The 25021-nt window shown below is 40.7% G+C and overlaps 2 protein-coding genes across 2 annotated transcripts in view; one reads left to right on the forward strand and one right to left on the reverse strand.

Annotated features, from left to right (window-relative positions):
• Positions 1-1348, reverse strand: part of LOC121866406 (pregnancy zone protein-like) — a 43937-nt gene extending 42589 nt beyond the window's left edge. The window contains exon 1 of the mRNA XM_042366060.1: positions 1242-1348. Coding sequence (XP_042221994.1) covers positions 1242-1309 — 68 coding nt within the window. The 5' untranslated portion in view covers positions 1310-1348. The remainder of the gene's footprint in view (positions 1-1241) is intronic.
• Positions 1349-13853: 12505 nt separating this feature from the next.
• LOC121866408 (beta-1,3-glucan-binding protein-like) lies at positions 13854-23369 on the forward strand. Its single transcript, XM_042366061.1, has 12 exons — positions 13854-13950; positions 15195-15248; positions 15805-15917; positions 16585-16659; positions 16848-17038; positions 18067-18122; positions 18975-19052; positions 20021-20123; positions 20570-20641; positions 20802-20931; positions 21655-21780; positions 22919-23369. Exons 2-12 carry the CDS (start codon positions 15200-15202, stop codon positions 23027-23029), a joined length of 1104 nt encoding a protein of 367 aa, XP_042221995.1. The 5' UTR covers positions 13854-13950; positions 15195-15199; the 3' UTR covers positions 23030-23369.
• The last annotated feature ends 1652 nt before the right edge of the window (positions 23370-25021 follow it).

Genomic DNA, 25021 nt, shown 5'->3' on the forward strand with positions numbered 1-25021 from the left:
AAATAAATAAATAAAATAGAATTAAAACATTATTGGTTTCTGTCGCTTGGGATATAAACTTGTGTCATACCTCAGTAAGTAGGGAATAAAACTTGATCTTATCACCGAACAGGTTTATTGGGAGGTGGGGGGGGGAGTGGAGGGGGGGGGGTAGTTTAACAGGTAATCACCCACGGTAAAATATCGTGGGTGTTCGTACAAGCACGGCTAATCAAAGTGAATGCATTACTCAGCTCATAGTGTCCTGTGAAGTAGTTTGAGATACTGTATACTGTTGTCGGGTGTTTTCCTCTTCTCTGTGAGTGTCTGTCTGTCTGTCTGTCTGTCGTTTACAATAAAAACTAGTTCTTTGGATTTTCATTGTGTTTTTTTTCCTGATATTGAACGGGTTTCTTTTTTTTTCTATCTTGTAAAAAAAAATCGTCTTTGAGTGATTAAAAAAATGCCATCCCATCAAAGGTGTTAAAAGTTTAAACCCTTATCCTCAGATTAAACCATCGTCTTAGAATAATTAAAACGTCTCCCCGAATGGTACAAATGAGTGGTCGTGTTTTAGGACTACGACACACCACAGATAATAATAATTAATACACTGGATAATGCCGTCAGCCTCAGGAGATCACAAGGGCAGTGTAAGTTTGTTGATATTCTACCCGACGACCATGACTAACTTAGGACCAACTTGACGACAACAGTGAAGGTACGACCGCTGTTGTTTACTCGTGAAGGAGAGAGAGAGAGAGAGAGAGAGAGAGAGAGAGAGAGAGAGAGAGAGAGAGAGAGACGCCACAGTGATGAGTTGTAACATTCTCGACAACGCTTAGGCTAACTATCTCAAGATGCGTTGAAATAACATGGCTTCATCTCACACGCGGACAGTCAAGCTACTTACTAACATTACACGGAGGGTGAGTGGTATAACGTAGCCTGACGGAGGGTGAGTGGTATAACGTAGTCTGACAGAGGGTGAGTGGTATAACGTAACCTGACGGAGGGTGAGTGGTATAACGTAGCCTGACAGAGGGTGAGTGGTATAACGTAGCCTGACGGAGGATGAGTGGTATAACGTAGCCTGACGGAGGGTGAGTGGTATAACGTAGCCTGACAGAGGGTGAGTGGTATAACGTAGCCTGACGGAGGGTGAGTGGTATAACGTAGCCTAACAGAGGGTTGAGTGGTATAATGTAACCTGACGGAGGGTGAGTGGTATAATGTAGCCTGACGGAGATTAGTGTACTCACCCCTGGACGAAGGTGCCGGTGAGGGCGACGAGGCGGAGGAGCAGCAGCAGTGCGCCAGAGACCGTCATGGCGGGGACGTGCTAGCTGGCTGAGTCCCACAGATGGAGTGGTGGCGGGTGGCTGGCGGGCTATCCTTTTACCTCAACCAGCCCGTTCTCCTCCTCCTCCTCCTCCTCCTCCCCCCCTACTCATCATATTACAACCCCCTCTTCCACCTCCTCCTCCACATCTTCCTAACCCTCCTATTCCTCTTCCTCGTCGTATTACTGTCCCTCTTCCTCCTCCTCCTCCTCTTCCATGGAGCTCTTATTAACCCATAGGCAAGTGGATGGGTGGTGGATAGGTGGGTGGTAGAAGGGTGGTGGTAGGTGGGTAGATGGGTAGTGACAGGTGGGTGGTAGTGAGTAGATGGGTGGTGGTAGGTGGGTAGATGAATAGCGACAGGTGGGTGGTAGGTGGGTGGTTATGGGTGGGTGGTACTGGGTGGGTGGGTGGGTGGGTTTTTGGCCAACCATCGAGTGGGCGGCGTCTTGTTTATACTGACACTCAGCTGATTACTAATGATTCACTGACAGAAATGCGTGGAAAGGAAGGTCCGTATATCCTACCGTCCGTATATCGTACCGTCCGTATACCCTACCGTCCGTATATCCTACCGTCCGTATATCCTACCGTCCGTATATCCTACCGTCCGTATATCCTACCGTCCGTATATCCTACCGTCCGTATATATCCTACCGTCCGTATATCCTACCGTCCGTATAGTCCGTATATACCGTCCGTATATCCTACCGTCCGTATACCGTCCGTGTACCGTCCGCATATCCCGTCCGTATATCCTACCGTCCGTATATCCTACCGTCCGTGTACCCTACCGTCCGTATATCCTACCGTCCGTATATCCTACCGTCCGTATACCCCTACCGTCCGTATATCCTACCGTCCGTATATCCCATCGTCCGTATATCCTACCGTCCGTACCGTCTGCATCCTATCCCATCCGCATATCCTACCGTCCGTATATCCTACCGTCCGTATAATCCCTACCGTCCGTATATCCCACCGTATACCCTACCGTCCGTATATCCCATCCGTATATACCGTCCGTCCGTATACCCTACCATCCGTATATCCCACCGTCCGCATATCCTACCGCATATCCTACCGTCCGCATATCCTACCGTCCGTATCCTACCGTCCGTATACCCTACCGTCCGTATACTATCCGCTACTGTCCTACCAGTCCGTATATCCTACCGTCCGTACCCTGTATATCCTACCGTCCGTATAACCTACCGTCCGTATATCCTACCGTCCGTATATCCACCGTCCGTATATCCTACCGTCCGTGTGCCACCGTCCGTATATCCCAACCGTCCGCATATCCTACCGTCGTATATCCTACCGTCCGTGTGCATCTACCGTCCGTATAATCTCTACCGTCCGTATATCCTACCGTCCGGTATATATCTACCGTCCGTATATCCTACCGTCCGTATACCCTACCGTCCGTATATCCTACCGTCCGTATAACCTACCGTCCGTATATCCTACCGTCCGTATATCCTACCGTCCGTATATCCTACCGTCCGTATACCCTACCGTCCGTATATCCTACCGTCCGTATATCCTACCGTCCGTATATCCTACCGTCCGTATATCCTACCGTCCGTACGTCCTACCGTCTCTCTGTCTCTCTTTCTCTCATAAATCTTCTCCGTAAATTCTCCCAAGACCAGCTTTGTCGTCATGTGTGTGTGTGTGTGTGTGTGTGTGTGTGTGTGTGTATAATAATAATAATAATAATAATAATTAACGGTTTATTGAAAAAGCATGGCAGCCGGAAGGCTGAAAATATACAATTATATAATTGGGGAATGGGTCTCTTGATTTACAAATGATGTACAAGTAACATAAGTGATACAAATATGATATATAATAATTAGGTGTTGATAATTTTTACAATGGTTGGGACTGTGCTGTTCTTGTAGCAATCAGTTCGTGCTCGTTTGGGCTGGAGCGGGTTGGGCGGGTGTGGCCACATGGCCAGGACAGTAGCTTGGGGCAATGCAGGTGTGCTCCATCCTTCAGGTTAGGTCAGGTGAAGCCGTGAGGTCAGGTCAGGTTAGGTCAGGTCCAGCCACACTCAGTATTGCTGTGTTTTTGTGCTTTTCCTTCGAGTTAAAATTGCCACTTTTGTATATCAATTGTGGGTTGATCGTCAATCTTTGCACTGTACTGTTGGTGTGAGGATGTTGATAAATCCAGATGGGAAGGAGGAGATTGGGGAGGGGAGAGCCCGACAGACCGGGCTGGCAGCTGTCTCCATGATCAAGAGACCACGGCCGCGTTAGCGGGCAGCGCCGACTACACACGTCCTTACTCTATATAGACTATGTGTGTGTGTGTGTGTGTGTGTGTGGACTGGTATCATCATCATCATCATCTCCATTTCACCCGACTTCAACTCCAAGTATGCTAATTTATCCCTAACGTAACCAATTGCATTCAGACAATAATTGTAACATTGTATCACCGTTTAACCGTATCAATGTATCACTATAATTAGTGTAAATTGTTCCATTGTATAATCAATAAGTTATTCGCAACATCACTTCCTTTAGCTTTCTGTCTCACTACAGATGGCGTCACCCACATGGTAGGAGGCGTGGTTACATGGTGAGGTGGCTTGTTTGATGAGGGGGCGTGGTTACATGGTGAGGAGGCTTGTTTGATGACGAGGCGTGGTTACATGGTGAGGTGGCTTGTTTGATGAGGGGGAGTGGTTACATGGTGAGGTGGCTTGTTTGATGAGGGGGCGTGGTTACATGGTGAGGTGGCTTGTTTGATGAGGGGGCGTGGTTACATGGTGAGGAGGCTTGTTTGATGACGAGGCGTGTTTACATGGTGAGGAGGCTTGTTTGATGACGAGGCGTGGTTGCATGGTGAGGTGGCTTGTTTGATGAGGGGGCGTGGTTACATGGTGAGGTGGCTTGTTTGATGAGGGGGCGTAGTTGCATGGTGAGGTGGCTTGTTTGGTGAGGAGTGGATTACCTTGACTACTCCCATTAATATTTGACGATGACGTTAGTGCAAAGTTTTCCTAGTCCTGGTGGTAAGCGACGTAATTTTATTACTATTATTACTATTAACATTATTATTATTATTACCAATCTAATATCATAACTCACCATAATTACAAACACAGACAACAATGCACAAAGGTGACCGCTATATACCCGTCGTAATTCGAATTTTAAAACTTACAAGAAACTCTGGAACTTCAAACTTTATAATATATGTATCATTCAGAATATTTTAAACTATTATAACAAAAATAGAATTGGTCTCATCCTGGGACTATTGTGAAGAGGTAAATATCAGCGTTAAGAAATAAGATCAGCGAATAAGAATATAGTACTGGAACCTTTGTGTGTGTGTGTTGTGATGTTACAGTACTACATTAATATAGGACTTTGTCTATTTGTTTCTTTGGTGGTTTATTTGCCTCTCTCTTTGTGTATTTATCAACTTATCTGTATATTTAAGTATTTATTTACCTTTGTGATCACTCTCTCTCTCTCTCTCTCTCTCTCTCTCTCTCGCAGTTGACCCTCCATCCTTCCTGTTTATGAGGTCAGTACCAGTGACCTGACTCTCTCTTTCTACAAGGTCAGGTGAGGTCAGGCAGTTTGGAAAAGGAAGTGATAGATAGTTGGCCAGTGCTTTCACCTCTGATGGGCCAACCCTCAGTCCCCGCCAGACATTTCTTCCATCACATACAGTACAGTCTAAGTAACCCGGAGAGGTGGTTTGTGTCTGATTCATAATTACCCTCCTTCATTTTTTCATTATAAAAAAGAAAATTAAGATCGCCTTAATATTAGACACCCCAGCTTATATCACCTGATAAATAAACACTGTAACGCTAATCTAGTCTAATCTAACCTAACACAACTTAACCTAACTTTACATAACTTAAGCCCCCCCCCCCATCAAGTAGTGAGCTTACATAACTTACATGGCGTGGAGGCATGTTTACAATGGTGCGTGGAGGCATGTTTACAATGGTGCGTGGAGGCATGTTTACAATGGTGCGTGGAGACATGTTTACAATGGTGCATGGAGGCGTGTTTACATGTTGAGGAGGCGTGAAATAAGTCGTGGTGTCTCATCTTCCAGTGATACAAAGATGGTTTCCTCTACGTAGTTCCGTCTCCATCCCATTTGTCCTTGTACAGGGAATTTTTTATATGTATGTATTTATTTGCAAAGGCCCGCATGCTTAAAAATACCGTGCATGTAATATGACGAACATGGAGGATGTATATATGGCAGTAAGACGACCTTGTGGTGATGTGTGATATTATGACTGAGGTGGAGTGAGGGTGTTCAATAACTTTAAACCTTGTTCATAACCATAGAGGTGATATGATCGTAAGTTGTTCAAGATCTTTCCAAAATATAATAACATTCCCTCGTGATCATATAGAAAATAGCCTATATTGTGACTAATATACTACCACGTGTTATCGGAGTTTTATATTAATTTTACACGTGTAGTGGAATTACGCAGCTCTCAAGTCTTTTACGAGGTCTGGTTGACGAGTTTTCTCAGAGATGCTGTGGGTGGGTGAGCCAAGAGCCTCTCAACCTTGACCAGCGGTGGTGACTAAAATCGTGGCGTCCAGAACGTCTTACCCCACATCACACAACATCCCTCACGTCAATCACTAATGGTTTGTGAATACCTTGGTCACACACACACACACACACAACATTTAGGAATTCCACACTGGCGGAACTCGAATACTTCCTGTGCAATTCCTCGGTGTTGTGATTGTGGTGTCGCTTTTATGAAAATGAACTGTACTGTATCGATATTTTTAGGTTAGGTTGGGTTAGGTTGGATTAGGTTAGGTTGGGTTGGATAAGCTTGAGTATCGTGCGGGCGGATACTCAAAACAACGCCTAAGTTACACAGTATACAGTGTTCAAGCTTACAAGCTACCAACAACAGTGTAAATACCCCATACTCAGCACTATTTTGCCATGTTGTAAGAATATTGTAACTAATGTAAATATTGTAGTGTAAAGGTCTGTGCAAAGGAAACTGATTTGCTCCATTTGCATACGATTCTTCCTTATAATAAACTTGTTACGTATCATGAATTTAAAAGATTCCAATTTTATTTTCCTGAATAAATTAACAGATGATACAAATTTTATTTAAAATTAGCATGGTGTTAACGTAATCTTCAGGGCTGGCTGAATGGAGAATTGTTGGGAAGAAACTATGGGTGATACATAAGAACATAAGAAAATAAGGAGTCTGCAATAGGCCGGTTGGCCTGTGCATGGCAGCTCCTGTCGAGAGTTACAACCACTCTCTATCATCCATGAATCTATCTAGCCTCCTTTTGAAACTTTCCAGCGTTCTAGCATTCACTACAAAGTTGCTAAGCTTGTTCCACTTGTCCACCACCCTATTTGTGAACCAGTTCCTTCCTATCTCCCTCCTAAACCTAAACTTATCCAACTTGAATCCATTGCTCCGAGTCCTATCCTGCTCGGATATTAGAAGAACTTTAGCTATATCCCCTTTATTGATTCCTTTCACCCACTTAAATACTTATATCATATCTCCCCGCACTCTTCGTCTTTCTAGGGAATGCAAGTTTAGTTTCTTTAACCTATCTTGATATGGGAGGTTTCTAAGTCCCGGAATCATTTTCGTCATTCTTCGCTGCACCGACTCCAGTGAATTGCTATCCATTCTATAATACGGGCACCAGAACTGAACCGCATAATCGAGGTGCGGCCTAACTAGCGCAAGATATAGTTGCAATAAGACCTCTGCACTCTTATTACTTACACTTCTAGATATAAAACCTAATACTCTGTTTGCCTTATTTCGAACATTAACGCACTGTTTTCTAGGCCGTAGGTCCGGGCTTACAAGTACCCCTAAGTCTCTTTCACAAGTCGACTTCTCTAGGTTGATGTTGCTAAGGCTGTATACATTGACAGTATTTGTTCTTCCAATATTAATTACTCTGCACTTGCTGGTGTTGAATTTCATTTGCCATTTTTCTGACCACCCCTGCAGTTTATTTAAATTCTCCTGTAATGCATTTGCATCCTGCCCTGAATTAATCTGCTGCCCTATTTTGGTGTCATCCGCAAACTTGCTTATGTCACTGCTAATCCCAGTATCTAGATCGTTTATGTAAATTATAAACAAGAGTGGGCCTAGTACTGACCCCTGGGGAACCCCACTGGTTACTGCCGTTTTTTTTCCTTTATTATTATTTTTTTTAATAACGACAGTGCCATTTGGACATAACAAATCAATTTAATTTCAACTGTTTTTGTTTTCTGTAACTGTTACAATCTGTTTTGTGCAATTACTGTACAAAAATAACATACAAGTATAATTATTTAAGTAGAATATATCGGGATTTTTCGTCCATTTGTAATTGATATTTTTAAGCCGTAATCTAATTGGCTGAATACGTGACCACTGTACATGTGACTCAGGTATACAATGTACCGTACATACAGTACAAGTATACATTGTAATTAGTGCAAGTATAGAATGTACTATACATAGACAGCCCATGTATACAATGCACACTGCATAAACAGTGCAGGTATACGATGTACTATACATACATACAGTGAGGTGCACAATACAGTAAACATAAACAGTGTAGGTATACGATGTACTATACATACATACAGTGAGGTGCACAATACAGTAAACATAAACAGTGTAGGTATACGATGTACTATACATACATACAGTGAGGTGCACAATACAATAAACATAAACAGTGTAGGTATATGATGTACTATGCATACATACAGTGCAGGTACACAATATAGTATATATACATACAGTACACACTGTACAAACACTGCTGGTACACAATACATAAACAATGCAGGTATGCGATGCATTATATATACTGTATACAGTACAGGTACACATTCAGCATACGGTGCGGGAGAGCAAAGTTCATAAATGATAATATTATGGAACAAGTCCGTGCAAAAATATGACAAGTATGTAACTTAAAGAGGGTCGGAAGCCCCACACTATCCTGTGACTCAAGACATATTATAATTCACTTATTTATATATATAATTGAATGCATAAAGTTTACCGTGATGTTATTTATTTATCAAATATCTTAAGTGACAGTTAATTTTATGCATTGCGGTTTTCTGTTTAAGCAGTATTATTTATTTTTTATTTATCATCTATAAATATTTGACTTTAGACGTAGTTTTCTTTGGATATTTATTAATTCGAAGGGAAATATTCAACACAACAGCGACTCGTATTTAAGGCGTAACTAAAGATTCAAGAAAAATAGCAATTTCTTATTATTTATCATGGATTTCTCTAATAATTCTTATAAAACTAGACTAGAACATCAACAAGACATCTCACCACCTATGGCACAGACCAAGAGGCTTAATATTACTTCAGATATATATATAGGCCTATATATTTTTTTTTATTCTATCTTAATTCTCGACCAACACTCAGTCGTGTTCGTACTCTCTCGTCTTAACCAATCAACGGCGGCCTTTTTCCCCTTAGCTAAGCATAACAACCCGTTTTCTTTGATCAGTGCCTCTCTCTTCTCCAAGGCAAGTGTTTCTTAGCTGAAAATCGTCCGGTTTAAACCAAAATAAAATACCTAAGTGCGTCGCCGCCCTACAAAGGGTAAATGGAGACTAGATACTGTAGATTGATAGATACAATACAGTATTTATTTTGTAAAGCTGTTATACAAATTTACATGGATTCATTGTGTATATACTCTACAGGTATATAAGACACAATGTGCCGGTATACAATGTACATAGAAAGTACAGGTATACAATGCACCTAGACAGTGCAAGCATATGATATGCCTAGACAGTGTAGGTATGCAATGTATTTAGACAATGTAGGTTATTCACTGTACCTAGACCGTGCAGGTATACATACAATGGTGAACAATAAGCCGATTCAACCAAAGACAGACAATAAAACTTACAGATGCTTCTTTCCAAAATAATTATAATATTATCTCTTTGTTTTTGTCACTGTCTTTACTTGTCTTCTCGAGTGTCAACACCCTGACAATGTCATGAGACGAGAGCTGTCATGACCTCTCACCCCTACTTTCCTCACCCTACAAGACAGCTCACTTAACCCCCACCCTCCATCCCCGTCACAGTGAAATGTGAATGCTATTGAGATTTTAAACTTTCAACTTTTCACTACTTAATGTATTGAAAGTGTGCAGATCGTAACCCAAAACTTTACTTGTTGATTTTATCTTCTTTTTTTATGGTGATTTATACAATTTCATTTAAATTTCAGCATTTTAGAGTGTGAGCTAATTCAAGACCAACACTGGCGCAGGTACAGATATATTCTTGAGCGGTAAGGGGCGAAGAGGATAAAGTATTTTACGTAAGTAATAATTATGATCTGAGCAATTTACAGTATGTTGTATGCCTGTATTTCCAATATACATGATAAATTAATGTAAAGGTGTTTGACACTTTCAATGAGTATCTATCTAACAACAGACCTATAGTGTTGTCACTTTTAGCAATACGTTTCCAAAATGTAATATTTGACAGTTCTTGTCCGCCTAAACCAACTATTTTCGATTAGTTTTCTATTAAAAACAAACTTTCTTTCCTCAAGAAAACCATAAATCAAAGTGAAGGAATTGTAATTTTCGTGTTTTGTTTTTCCTGTAGATATTCATCCTACAATTGCTGTTATAATGTTATGACTGCGCTTCAACAATGAAGGTCTTTAAGCGCGTATCAAGGGTATTAATTGCACTATTCTAGCAGCATAAAACTCTCTGTTTCTACTTACCAATAATGGAGATGTCTAAACACGTTCATCCGCCGCCATAATTGCGCTTCAAGTGTTGATATACAAACGCTTACCAGCGACCGAATCTAAATACAAGATACTGTAGTTCATCATCGTTAGGTTAGGAGTGGTTCTTGTAGCAATCGCTGAAGTGTTGATATAGAAAGACAGCCAGCATTATCATCCAAGGTCGTCTGAGGAATTCAAGTTTCCTTTATTTTTCTCTATGTAATTTTTCAACAAATTTACTTGTCTAAAAGCAAAGATTTGAAGCTCTATGTCATGGAAGCTTACAGGTATGCTGGCCATACTTGTGTACCCTCCTGGTGTGTACAATTATCAAGCAATCAAAAAAATTCCGATAGACAAACGCCACATACGGTATATGAGAAAAGTAGTTTTATATTATATGAATAATATTTCCTCTTAATTTTTCCTACAGATCAGTCGTTCAAAGGTATACATTGTATATCAATATTTATTAATGACTCGCCCACATAGCCATTCCTCCAGGTGACATCGGAGGCCATTCTTGCATTTGTTGTGACAGGTGTTGACTCCAAAAGGCAACTCCATAAGATTTTCTATTGAGTGCCTAATTTGGATGCAATTCTAAGGACTAATTCATTCAGGTCGTCATCGAACACCTAACTCATTCATGGAAGACCTTCTTGACTCCCTATAAGTCATGCGCGTTCTTGCAGTTGACTTGGTATTTGGTGTGTCCAGATGGTGATGATCTAACAGCTGGACCCTACTTCTACAGCTGGTCCGAGAGTTGAAAGATAGTGTTGTAACATAAAACGATTGTGTTAGCACCTGACGACGTTTCACTATTGTTCCAAAATCTGTTTTCTATTCAATCTCTTCAAACGTAGGGTTGCTTAACAGCCAGCCACTATCCACTGCACATTAATATTCAGCGTCTTCTACGAGCTGCCAAACACGCTGCAGAATATCTTTTTAAGTCCACCTATGAATAACAGCTGTTTTGGTTATATTGAAGTTTAACACGTTTATGCTCTATCGATCAGTTTTGTTAGCTTGTTATTTTTTGGGTCTTAGATGTGCCATGCTATAGTGGTTATAAGAACATAAGAATGGAGGAAACTGCAGCTGGCCTATTGGCCCATACTGGGCAGTCCCATTTACACCCAACCCCTATTGCTCATATATCCATCCAACCTATGTTTGAAGCTATCCAGTGATGATGTTAGGTAACTTGTTCCACGCGTCACTCCTCTATTTCCAAACCAATGTTTATCTATCTCGCGCCTAAATCTAAATTTGTCTAATTTAAAACCATTGTTACGAGTTCGCTCCCGTTTTCAATTGAAGGAAGCTGCCCAGCAACAACCAGAGGAGCTCAACGGACGCGTATATGATTTTTCGATTATTTTACATTATTTATATTATTTTGGATTTATTGAAGATTAAGCACCTACATTTATTTCCCCTGAAGATTAACCACTCTAACGCTACGTGGGGGAGGGGAGGGGGAGTAGGTTAGATTAGGTTTGATTACGGTAGGTCAGGTTAAATTAGATAGGTGTTAGGATGGTTAATCTTCAGATGAACTAATATTAAAGTGATCCAGTTTGGTTTTTTTATAAAGTAGAGTCATTACAACTATCATGACTAAACTGGTGACGTCAATCAAAGTAAGAGGGAAAGAAGGAATGTGGGTAAGAGGGAAGGAAGGGGGTTAAGAGGGAAGGAAGGGGGGTAAGAGGGAAGGGAGGAGGGTGAGAAGGAAGGAAGGAAGGAGGGTGATAAGGAAGGAAGGAAGGAAGGAGAGTGAGAAGGAAGGAATGGTTAACAACAGCAAAGTATCAGGCTTACACACCCTCCACCACACACTAGGGTTTCCTTCCCGGGATCCCGGGCTTAAGTGGTTATGTTTTTTTCCCGGGAATTTGGTTCAAATCCCGGGATTCTTATTGTTATTCCTTATCTCTGATTTGCCCTATGTAAAATACAAAAATGCATGAAAGAGAGAAAGAGAGGGGGGGGGGCTAGAGCGAGTCTGACAGAACTGACACATACCGTTCCTGTACACTTCTGGCCTTCACCTCGTCTTGCTTGGCCTTAGCTGCGTTTATCTCCCTGCAGAGTGCAGAGGTGTGTTGACTGCCGAGTAATTCGCAGGTCATTCAAGTGTTCTCTTTAAGTTTTTTGTAGAGTAGGGCTTCCAAATGGCATAGAATAATTCTTTTTTATAATGGCTAACTTTGAATGTCATTCCAAATATCATTGAGTTTCTTTTTTGGCTAACAGAATGAGATTGACTGTTTGTGCTTCTTGAAGAGTTATTTCATGAACAACTTTTGATGTGTGCGTGACTGTGTGGCTTGTGTGCACAAATGATTTTATGCTATTATTTTTTCACAGGTCACTCAAGTGTTCGCTTTAGGTTTTTGTAGAATGTGGCTTCCAAATGGCATTAAATATAGAATTCTTATTTTTTATAATAGCTAACTTTGAATGCCATTCCAAATGTCTGTGAGTTTCTTTTATGGCTAACGGAATGAGATTAATTAAAATTTTGTTTGTTTAATCATATTATGTACCTATTTTTACACCAGTATGCAAGTTAATAAAGAGAACTTTCCTTCAGTGTAATATAATTTATCAAATCAATTGCCTATCAAATAATCTACAGATACTACACTAATGAAGTATAAGGTTAGCATATAGCATTAGTTAGTACAAATATCACCTGATGCGGGAAATCCCGGGATCCCGGGAAATATCCTGGTTTTCCCAGAATCCCGGGATGCTAAGAAACCCCCAAACAGGAAACCCTACCATACACACACACACACAGCCTTTCCCTTCCCACGTCATCAAAATGCTTAAAAATCACACTGGAACGATTATTTTTTATCAATAAAGAAAAATTTACGTCAGCTGGTAAGATACTCAAGAAATGGTGTAAGTGTTGAGTTATGAAAATCACACATGCCCCTTCCTACCACATTTACTATCATACTTACGACCACAACTTCTAGAATATCTGCTACCACACCTACTACCACAATTATTACAAGCCTAACGACCAACGTATCTACCTCAACGCCGCCACCACCACTGAAGTAAATGTTCCTGTGCGCTGTGTCAATACCTTTAAAGACGATTTTGTTTCATAATATTTTTAATGGTTTGTTCTTTTTACTGTAATTGTGTGTTAGGAAGAACATGAGAAGACAGACTAAAATGAATGAATGAAATTGAAAGTTGCGGTACCTAGAATAATGTGAAACCTGGGGAGGACGGGTAAAGACGGCCTGAAAATGTTTTGGTTGGAGGGATGTGGTCACCAACCCTCATACATGTGAAGATTGCGCCTTAGATGATTAATTGTTTAACATCATGCCGCCGTTAACGTATGGTGCTCTTACTCTGTCCTGATACTTCGCACTTCCGTCACTTGAGATTCTTACCTGTAATCCCCCCCCACCCCGACAGTGCCCTACTCCTCGCCGCCAACATAGCTTCCTGCGTGTCCCATAGTTACTCCTGGGACCTCCAAATTGTAACCGCCTTTTGATGCTCTACCAGCTGAGCTATGAGGTAATATAATATATTTAGGGTGTTTTATGAGGCAAGTGGTACCAGCATGATGAATCCTGGAAGGGGTGGGGTGGGGGGGTGGGGGCGGGGAGGTCTCCAGTGTGCCCGGATCAGTTCTCTTTATCTCTGAGGGAATCCCGCCTGGGAACATGATGCGCCTGGTGGTGTGCGCAGAACCATCCCTGGCAGGTGTTGGGGTTATCATAAACCCTCGACACTAACAGACTCCAGCTACTACAGGTAAGAGGTTCTGAGCTGGTGATTCGGATGTATATAGATAAATAGGGTGGTGGACGAGTGGAACAAGTTTAGCAACTTTGTAGTAAGTGCTGAAACGCTGGAAAGTTGTAAAAGGAGGCTGGATAGATTCATGGATGATAGTGAGTGGTTGTAACTCTCGACAGGAGCTGCCATGCACAGGCCAACCGGCCTATTGCAGACTCCTTATTTTCTTATGTTCTTATATTCGGTAACATTGTCATTGAAGTTTACATAGATTCAGTATGTATATAGACATTGCAGGTATGCATCATACACGGACAGTAATACAATTCAAAATGGATCCTTCCTATCACAACAGCTTCCCCAGACCTCAACAAAATTAAATTTAAGAGATTCAAATTTGTTACCTTTTGTTCTTTATTTAGGAAAAATGCGTTTATCGATCCCAATATTAACGGTAATCGTTGGAAATGTAAACAAAAATACTATATTAATCCGAAAATATTGATGATACCACGTGACACGGCATTCATCACGCACCGCTAGGCTCTCCGTAGGTCACTCATTTAGTGCGCAAGTGTAGGAAAAAAATCGGGCACACAGCCAGGCGTCACCTATACGAGGGCTGCTGGACACAAACACTCACTGATGGCGCTGACCTTGGTTGATTTCCCGACTGTTTATCCTTGCTTGTATCCCTGAACAGTCTAGGTACAGTACGTTGTTTGTATACAGTACCTACACTGTTCATGTCCACTTTATATTATGCGTTCTCTATATACATGCTGAATCAATTGTAAACTTGTATGGAGATTTAACTGAGTACTGTAGTATGTATGTATGTATGTATGTATGTGCAGCATTTCCACAGCCTTGAAACGTCTGTATCTACCCAAATTGTGAAAATAAGAAAATGCTTAAAATATGGTAGATTATTTACTGAAATATGTTTTAATCGGATGTATTAGTGAAATCTTATAATCCGAGAAAGTTTACTGCCTGCAATGAACTTTTCTAGTCTGCACAGTTCTAATTATAATCCAAAATTGCACTTCTTAAACCTGACTACTTGTACTGTACAGTATATGCACCCAAGTAGAACCAAAGGTCGATTCGCCTTTCTAAATAGGCTTCATTTCACGAGCTTAATTTTGTATGCCTTGTATATGTCCAAAATCAGTTTTACCCCTCTCTCTCCCAGCAGCAATTACCTCTGGTCTGTCTCCCAAGGTTATATTTCATTCTCGTTTATTTCTCAACAGCCAGGATGATGTTGCTGTGTTTGCTGTTCCTCGCCTGCGGAGTCTTCGCTGCTGGTAAGACGTTTGTTAGGTGATGGCAGTGTGTAGTGAGTTAGGTGACGGTAGTGTAGTGTATGTATAGTGAGTCAGGTGACGGTAGTGTTGTGTATGTATAGTGAGATAGGTGACGGTAGTGTACTTTATAGTGAATTAGGTGACGATAGTGTACTTTATAGTGAATTAGGTGACGGTCTCGGTAGTGTAATGTACAGTATAGTGAGTTAGGTGACGGTAGTGTAGTGTATAGTGAGTTAGGTGACGGTGTGTACTGTATAGTGAGTTAGGTGACGGTAGCGTATAGTGAGTTAGGTGACGGTAGTGTATAGTGAGTTAGGTGACGGTAGTGTATAGTGAGATAGGTGACGGTAGTGTATAGTGAGTTAGGTGACGGTAGTGTATAGTGAGTTAGGTGACGGTAGTGTATAGTTAGGTGACGGTAGTGTATAGTGAGTTAGGTGACGGTAGTGTATAGTGAGTTAGGTGACGGTAGTGTATAGTGAGTTAGGTGACGGTAGTGTATAGTGAGTTAGGTGACGGCGTAACCTGAAGCCTCTCTCCCCGGCATCTACAGTTGTGGTGGACCCTAAGGACTGCACCGCCTTCCCCTGTATGATATTCAGTGATGACTTCGATTATTTGGACCACGACGCCTGGGAGCATGAGATTACCATGTCCGGTGGCGGGGTGAGTTACCGTGAGTGACTGATGAGCGATGCGTAAGTTACCGTGAGTGAAAGATGGGTGAGTTCCGTGAATGACTGATAAGTGATGGGTGAGTTTTCGTGAGTAACTGATGAGTGATGGGGAGTTACCGTGAGTGAGTGATGAGTAATGAGTGAGTTACCGTGAGTGACTGATGAGCGGTGCGTAAGTTACCGTGAGAGAAAGATGAGCGAGTTTTCGTGAATGACTGATGAGTGAGTTTCCGTGAGTGACTGATGAGTGATGGGGAGTTACCATGAGTGACTGATGAGTAATGAGTGAGTTACCGTGAGTAACTGATGAGGTACCGCGAATGACTGATGAGGTGAGTTACCGTAAGTGACTGATGAGTGATGGGGTGAGTTTCCGTGATGTGTTTGATGATGTGGTGTGTGAGTGACTGATGAGTGGTGGGGTGAGTTACCGTGAGTGACTGATGAGTAATGGCGTGAGTTACCGTGAGTGACTGATGAGTGGTGGGATAAGTTTCCGTGAGTGATTGATGAGTGATGGGTTGAGTAACATTGAGTGACTGATGAACGACACACTAATGGTGGTAGGGTGAGTGACACTGATGGCGGTGGTGAGGTAAGTTACCATAATGCAATGATAAGTGACGAACTCACAAGGAACCCCTCTCTCTCTACAGAATTGGGAGTTCCAGGTTTACGTGAATAACAGGAGCGTGAGTTACACCAGAGATTCAACATTGTTCATTAAGCCGGTGAGTGTCTCTGTCTCTCTTTCTTCCTTTTTTCTTTAATTTATATTTGTTTTCCTTCCAAACTCCCCCTGGCCTCTCAACATTCCCCCTGACCTCATAACATTCTTCTTCTTGACCTCTCAACATTCCCCCGGACCTCACAGCATTCCTCTTGATATCTAAGCATTCTCCCTGGCCTCTCTCTGCAGGGTCTCACATCCGAGTGGAAATCTGAAGAGTTCCTAACTAGTGGTGACCTCAATCTGTGGGGAATGAACGGACGGGGAGACGTGTGCACCGGCAACTCCTACTACGGGTGTAAACGGGTCGGCACCGCCACTAACATCGTCAACCCCGTCACAAGCGCCAGGCTGAGGACCTTGTCTGACTTTGCCTTCAGGTATAATAGGGAGGGAAGGATAGGGGAAGAGAGAAATTAGGGAGGGAAAGGACATGGGAAGGGAGGGGGGAATAGGGAGATAAGAGAATAGGTAGGTAAAGCAGGGGCAGATCCAGGGGTAGGCTCCTGGGGGTCCGGAGCCCCCTTTTCATCAGAAAGTTCCAATACTATTTCTTTAATGTAGTATTGTACTCAAGATATTTTTATGTAGTAAAAAGTAATTACTATTGACCTCAGAATATCCCCTCATATCAAATGGACATGACTTCAAAATGGCCTCAAAAGCCCATGATATTGGTCAGATTTCAAGGGATTTTTTCGGGGGGTGGGGTGGGACTTACAGCGCCCACCATAAACTCTCCCCCAGCTGGGTGGGCTCGCTGTGCTCGCCATGTTCCTTCACCCTAACTTCTTGGACCCCGTTTTGATATTCCTGGATCCGCCCCTGTAAAGGAAAGGGGGGAAGGGGAAGAGAATAAGGGGGGAATAAAGAAGGAGGGTAAAAGGAAGGGTGAGATATAATATAAAGAATAGATGGAGATAATATGGAGAAGGGAAGGGAAGAGGAAGAATATAGAGGGATGGGGAGGGATGGTAGTACAGTACGGTAATTACTTCCTTTGATAAGGTGGTCAGGGGCTGTTTGCATCTTTACCTGTGTTTTTGTTCTTTTAAATGACCTTATCGTGAAGAACATGTAAATTTTTGGATGTAGTTTTTTTTATAGGTTCAACCAAATCATAATAATTTAATTGTGAAAAGGATAGAAGCATTTACAAGACTCTCAGGATCACGTGAAAATTCGACCCCCCCCACCCCCCCGTTTATTTCACCTTATCAACCATTCTAATTCTAACCTAAGCTAATCTAATGCTAATCCAACCAAATCTACCATAACCTCATCTAATCCATCACAATCTAAACCTAACCTAACCCCCAGATAGCATTAAGGTGTTTTAATCATCCAGTGAAATAAACAGGAGGGGCTAATCTTCATGTGATCCCTGAATAAGTACTTCCTTTTCCAGGTACGGCTGCATCGAGATTCGAGCCAAGATGCCTAGCGGGGACTGGTTGTGGCCAGGTGAGTTACAGAGGAGAGGGGAGTGGTCAGGTCATTTATGGAGTTCCCATATATAGAACAATACTGTACAAGTAGCTAATAACAATAAAACAGTAGTAGTGAATATAAACAGTAAAATTATGATAACAACAATAACAATTGGTATAGAGTACTAATAAAAATAAACTGAATTACCCGCCTGTATTGTAAAACTACACAGTATTACTGAAGGAGAGGATTAATTTTTTGATTCTGGTATAAATGGCCCAAGATTGTTTAAGTGGAGGACTGTGGTCACCAACCCTCAGATATGAGAACGGTACTCTGATTTTTGCAAAGAAAATTATATTTTAAAATCTAGCTACTGTATTGGTATTTTCTGTCTAACTGTCTAATCTCATTCCAGTTGATTGGTTGTATGTACAATTTTATCTCATTTTATTTCTTAATTTATCATTTCACCAGTTATCAGCTTACTAGCCATTCTTTGTTACTTTATGAACTTTATTGTCCCTCCTGAATTTCAAGCTCAGTATTATATTTATATACCCTGTAATTGAAAAACTGGTTTGGAATGTGATGGACAAGTGGATACAGCACTCATTTCATATTCCATGGGTTGGTTGTTTGATCCCGGACGTTCCCACTTCACCCAGCTGTAAAAGGGTACCTATTACCTAAGTTTACAATTTGGGGAAGTGAATGTGGCCGAGTGCAGTACCAGCCATGCTGCCACCTTGTGTACTGAAGGCTTAGGACAGTGTACCTGTATACAGTGTGCTGTACCCACTGTCCCCATTGGGCAGTCATACTTTCACTTTCATTTCTTGATTATAAATTTTCTTTGTATTCTTATTTATTATTTGCTTACAGCTATGTGGTTGTTGCCTAAAAACTGGCCCTATGGTCCATGGCCAGCCAGTGGTGAGATTGATATTGTCGAGTCTCACGGTGAGTAAAGTACGGTACTTCTTGTGACCCAACTAATAGGGTAAATTGTTGTACAGTACTATAGATGAACAACCCTGGCTTATTTCATCTGATGATTGATCCTTTAGAAGGCAGGAGTTTCTCTCAGCTGAATAAAATCGTTTGGCATTAATGAGAATAAAATAAAGTACCTAAGTGTGGGGGCTGCCCTCTAAAGGTTAAACACCCAAATGTTAACCTAACCTAAAGTAATCAAGTCTAGCTTAACCAAATATAATAAAGCCTTGCCTAACCTAACTTGATCAAACCTTAGTTTATTTCACCTAACCTAAAATAATTAACACTAAATTAATGTAACATAATCTAGCTTAGCCTAACCTACCTGACCTAACCCCAGCTTATATCACCTGATGATTAAACACCCTAACTTAACCTATTCTAGCATAACCTAACATCGTAACTTAATGTAGGTACAGTCTAACCTTACCGAATATAACCTCCCCAAGTGGTATTAGGGTGTTTAATCCTCAGGTGAAATAAACTTTGGGGATACATTTTTAGGATCCATAACTCATCATAGTATTTCTTATCCTTGTACTGCCTTGTATACTATTATTGATGTGGCATATTTATAAACTTGTATGTTATGCCTTTTCTTCTAAAGGTTTTGTAATATTTAGCACAAAAGGTTTAAGTCTTATGATACAACTGTTTCAATTGTTTGGTTTTACCCCCAGACCACAGGACTGTTTGTCTGTCTGCCGTCTAAAATTTTTGTGCACTTCATTCTTCCGAAATTTATAAAAATTGCACAGCATATATTATGAATCCCAAAGTTCCTTAGCCATGCCTTTCAAGGGTGCTAGGCTGTTAGCCATGGGAGATCCCCATAATTTGTATACTGTACTTTCTTATCTGTCAACAGCCATGGGGGTCAACTGTTATTAGTCCGGACCCATTTTTTATGATCCTTTTTCTCCTCACTTCAGGTAACAGTGACTATGGCACTCTAGGAAACCAGTATGGAAGTACAAAACTCAATTGGGGACCTTATTGGCAACAAAACATGTACCAAAAGACTCATGCTGATTAGTAAGTGATCTGATCCATTCATTTTTTAGCTGTGTAAGGAACAAAACTGCATCAAATTAAAATTCTAATTACAATATGGAAGTCATACTTAAATGTAGTGAATGTCATTAAACTTATAAAACACCCATACATGCAAGATACATGCTGTTATTTGTAGCTAATGAAAACTGTTGCAAGAAATTTGTTGAGGACCCTGGTTAAGACCTCCCCTGGGACAACAAGCAGCATCATCACTCAAACATGATGACTTTCTTTAATTTTTTACAAGCTGTTGGAAAATCAATGATTTAGATATTTCTTTACGTTCACTCATCGATATCGGTTCTAACTTCTTCATTAATTGAGAAACAGCAGTACTACATGAATAAGTACACCATGTTCATCATAATACACATATGCACACATAACCACCACACATATGCACTAACACCTGCTCGTTTCTTCAGCCAAGCTCCCACTGGATCCTATGCTGACAATTTCCACACATGGAGAATGAATTGGACCAAGGACGACATGAAGTGAGTCTCACGAACCTTTGTCTTTTACACTGTTAAAAACAATGACCCATATCACAATCATTTGAAGTGTGTGTTTAAGAATCAAAATCTGGATTTTTATGAGTCATGCTGCACACCAGGAGTCATGTAGGTTTGCGTAAAAGTGTTGTTATGATTGTAGGTTCTATGTGGATGACGAGCTCAAGTTGACAGTGGACCCCGGTACTAACTTCTGGGACTTTGGTGGTTTTGGCAACTCCTATGATAACCCCTGGGTTGCTGGTGGTAAGATGGCTCCTTTTGACCAGAAGGTGAGCATAATTATTTTTCTACCTTGTCTGACCTTGATCCTCCCCCTTTGTGTCAGACACAAGAGGGAGGAAGTGGGCGTTTTGTGCCCTCAAGCTGATCACTGCCCTCGTTTACACATTCAAAACCTTTTCAAGTGCCTTTCATTTTAGTGGCTCACTCTATAGTATTTCCAGCAAATAACTTTCATTGATATTTCCAATTGTCTCTTAAAGTAGTTACAAAACATATTTCAACAGTCAACTATAATGTTTACCAACATAAAGTCAAATGTGTGATGTAATCCCCAATGCCCCCAGTCCCCGACTCTGTACTGTACTCTAATATGACTACTGGCCATATTTTAGTATTAATACTGGTTTATGATTATCAAAATTTGTCTAACATACAACATGTATAGGGAGCAATCAGACAAATGTCATTGTCAAATCTAATCAAAGATATCCCCTTGCAAGATTATTTGAGCTAGTTTTCGTTAGCTACAAATAACAAGCATGTTGTTGATGTCATGGCAAATGAAAATATGGTGCGTAAGTCTATAAAATACTTGAGATTCATCGAGTACTGTACACTACAGGCATACCAGTATACTGTATCTATTTCATTCACATCAAAACTACATGCTAGATGGCTGATTTTCATAATTATCACCTTTACATAAACTATCAATTAGCAATACCTCTAATACAATACAGTATTGTTTTAAAGTTCTTCTCATCCACCAGTTCTACATTGTCTTGAACTTGGCTGTGGGCGGCACCAATGGTTTCTTCCCAGATGATGTGCCGAGCAACCCACCCAAGCCCTGGAACAACGTCTCCCCTCAAGCCTTGCTCGACTTCTGGAATGGAGTTAGTAAAAACATATCACCTGTATATTAGGCATTAGCCCCTCCACCCCCAGCTTATTTCACCTGATTATTAAACACCCTAATGCTACCTCGAGGGTTAGGTTAGATTGGTTAATCTTAAAATAAGCTGGGGGGCTAATTTCCAGGGGATCCTTAAAGATACTCACACTTTATTGAGAAATATAAGTAAAATTAAAAGGTTTGGGTACTGTATAAGGTGTGATGGTAGTAATTCTTGTATGGGTGACTATCTCAAGGGTGGTGACCTAAACTACATACGAATAGAAATGCATCTGAAAATTACTTAAATGTAGTTGAGTAAAGGTATTGGCCTACATAATCATCTCATCGTCATAACCCAGAGTTTTAATCAACTTCTTCTGTTGAAGGGGGTCATGTTTACAACCAGATTTTAAAAACTGGAGTCACAAAGGACACTGCACTAGTGCTCGACAGGGAGGCGTGGTAGTAAAATTAACTTATATTGGAATTAGTTCATTTTACCGTCATGACACAAATTTTTTAAAACACGGATTGTAAATATGACGGACCCCGTCAACGGAAGAGGGTGATTAAACCTCAGTGCATAAGACCTTTCCTGTTACAATACACACAAACTATGGACTGAACTTAATCTAACTTGTGTGTGAATCTGTATACAGAGAATGGTCTGCAGGTTTGATTACAGTAGTTTATGTAAATTGGTGGTCAGGCAGATATTTAAAGTTTCTTTGGAGGGGGGGGGGAATACCATGAGTGTACTGACATTTGTTTACAAATGGTATAAAGTGGAATTGTTTTTCAACTGTACATATTTATGACTAATCTATAATTCTTAGCAATCATTTATAGTGTCACAAGTGGATTTAAATTGCTTGATTACAAGTAGATTATCAAAGCAGGAAATCAAGTTAAGTATTAGGGAAATGAAGGGTGTTTGAAGTAGAATATGAAAGTTTACCTTGGGTTACAGAATCTAAGTACAGTATCATTCTTGTAGGATCTCCCTTGACCATCTCTTTACTTCATGATGTCACTAACTCTCCCTGACTCTCTGAGTCTTTCACTCTCCCATCACCCATTATTAGTACAGCAACTTGCATTTCATCTCCCTATCTCACCCCTGGTTGTCCTTACAGCATTCATCTTGGTTGCCCACCTGGGAACAAGGTGAAGGACGCATCAGTGAGAAGGCAGCTCTTCAAGTGGATTACGTAAAGGTGTGGAAGATGGAAAACATCGACCAATAACTTGTCTTCCCAAGGAACTAATTTTGCATTTCTGTTTACATCTTACAGACTTTCATGTGTTGCCCTGTGTATAATGGTAAAACAAAGGGATACTTGTGTGTAGCATTGTTTTACAAAAAATATTAACTTGTGCATTGTCTAAAGTTCTAGTGTACAACAAATATTCACTTGTGTGCAGCCCTGTGATTAATGATTTTAATGTGTATACTGGACATGAATTATGCTTTAAAAGGATTTTGTTCATTGATTTATGATACACATGGGGTGTGGGCACTGCACAAAACTTTGCTTTCATAAACCCTAGTGCTGCAGTCTTTATTAAATTGTCTAATTAATTATGCAAATAAGTTTTATATTCACATACAATATAATGTAGTGTTATAGATCAGGTCTTAGGAGTGTTTTCACAATCATTCATACCCGATGGTGAACCCGACCATCAGGAACTCAAAGCTCGTGTAGGGAGGTTATTCAAGAACGTGCTTGATCCCGATCAAAGTTGCCAACCTTTCCAAATTGGCCAGTTGTCCCACTGGTGCCACAACCCAGGCATCAAGTACCCCAATATTATTTCCCTGAAATAAAAAATAAAAAAATGTAACCAACACTAAAAAAAAATTCACATCATATGACAAAATGAACATAAAAGTGTAAAGAGGATATCTATGGGATATAGCAATTATTATTCTCTGGTGTTTGAGGTTTGTTTTGAAGGTTATATTTCGCCAGGTGTTGGCCACACTGGAATGGTCGGTGGTTGGTGTGCCACAAGTCAGCTGTCACAACAGAGTGGAAAAGTGCGGGAAATATGATACCCATGAATGTAGCATACTGCTGTCTTTTAAACAGCACAGTTCTCTATTTAGCCACATTCAAGAGAAGGGAAAAATTATACAAGATAAGGTATCTGACCCTCGAGCAGTGATTAAGAAGAGAAATGTTTTGTTTTCATTGATGCACACTCATGATCGGCCATGATTATTTAACACTTGTAAATAACTGACAATCATTGAAAGTACAGTAGTATATGTAAACAAGGCTGGGTATTATTTTCTTGTAGCTCCGTTTATTCCTACCACTAATCTATTATCATATTCGAATAAGACGTCTATATAAGATAATTTTCATCTATTACATTACCGGCGGAAATGTATAATAACGGAGATAGCTTTTCCAAATAAATTTCTGTTTTCTTCCATTATTTCCCGCCATTATCGTCTGCCTCTCGCCTAACACTGCGTGTCTCTCGCATCTCCTTCATAAATCACGACGCGCATGTGTACCCATCACGCGGCCAATCAAAAGCGTTTTTGCTAATTCAGAGTATATTTGGCCCAATCAAAATCATGTTTTATTTTGGGTTTCATATTTTGAAATTCAAGTTCAGTTCCGACCATGGAAGTCTGCGATGGATGTCACTTATAGTATATGGAGCTGATTGCGAGTTTTTGAAAAAAAACGTAGAAACTATAGCATTTTTTCGATCGCATGGTGTTCTTCCAACCTCAGTAAAGTGTACTGAGAGCAAGACGGAATGTAAATATCGCAAAGACCAACATATGTGGCGTTGGGTAAGAATCCCAGAAAGCAACGACGAACAAGAACCAGGCCAATAAGGTAAGAAATAGGTGATTCCATCATATGGTGAGAGTCAGTTAAGTTAGGTTTGGTTATTGTTTTTCTAGTGTTTTATTGTGTATTTGTTAGTCGCTTAGGCACTTTTTTTTCTCGGAAAATGTCAAACGAAAACAAATCGAAAAAAAAACCCGGCTAATTTCCGCCAAATATGAACGTCATATTCGGTCTCAGCACACACAAATACACTAGAAAAATATATTTTTAACTTGCTACAAGTGAACGGAGCTACAAGAAAAATTTATCCAAGACTGTTGCAAGCAATCTCATTTCCCATCAGTTTTGAATATATTCTATCTAAATATACCAAAATTTGGAGGGTGAAAAAGTTTTTATAATAGGGACTGTCACAGGGCA

The sequence above is a fragment of the Homarus americanus genome, unplaced genomic scaffold (genome assembly GCF_018991925.1).
Source record: "Homarus americanus isolate GMGI-L3 unplaced genomic scaffold, GMGI_Hamer_2.0 scaffold16430, whole genome shotgun sequence".
In the NCBI taxonomy this organism is placed as follows: domain Eukaryota; kingdom Metazoa; phylum Arthropoda; class Malacostraca; order Decapoda; family Nephropidae; genus Homarus; species Homarus americanus.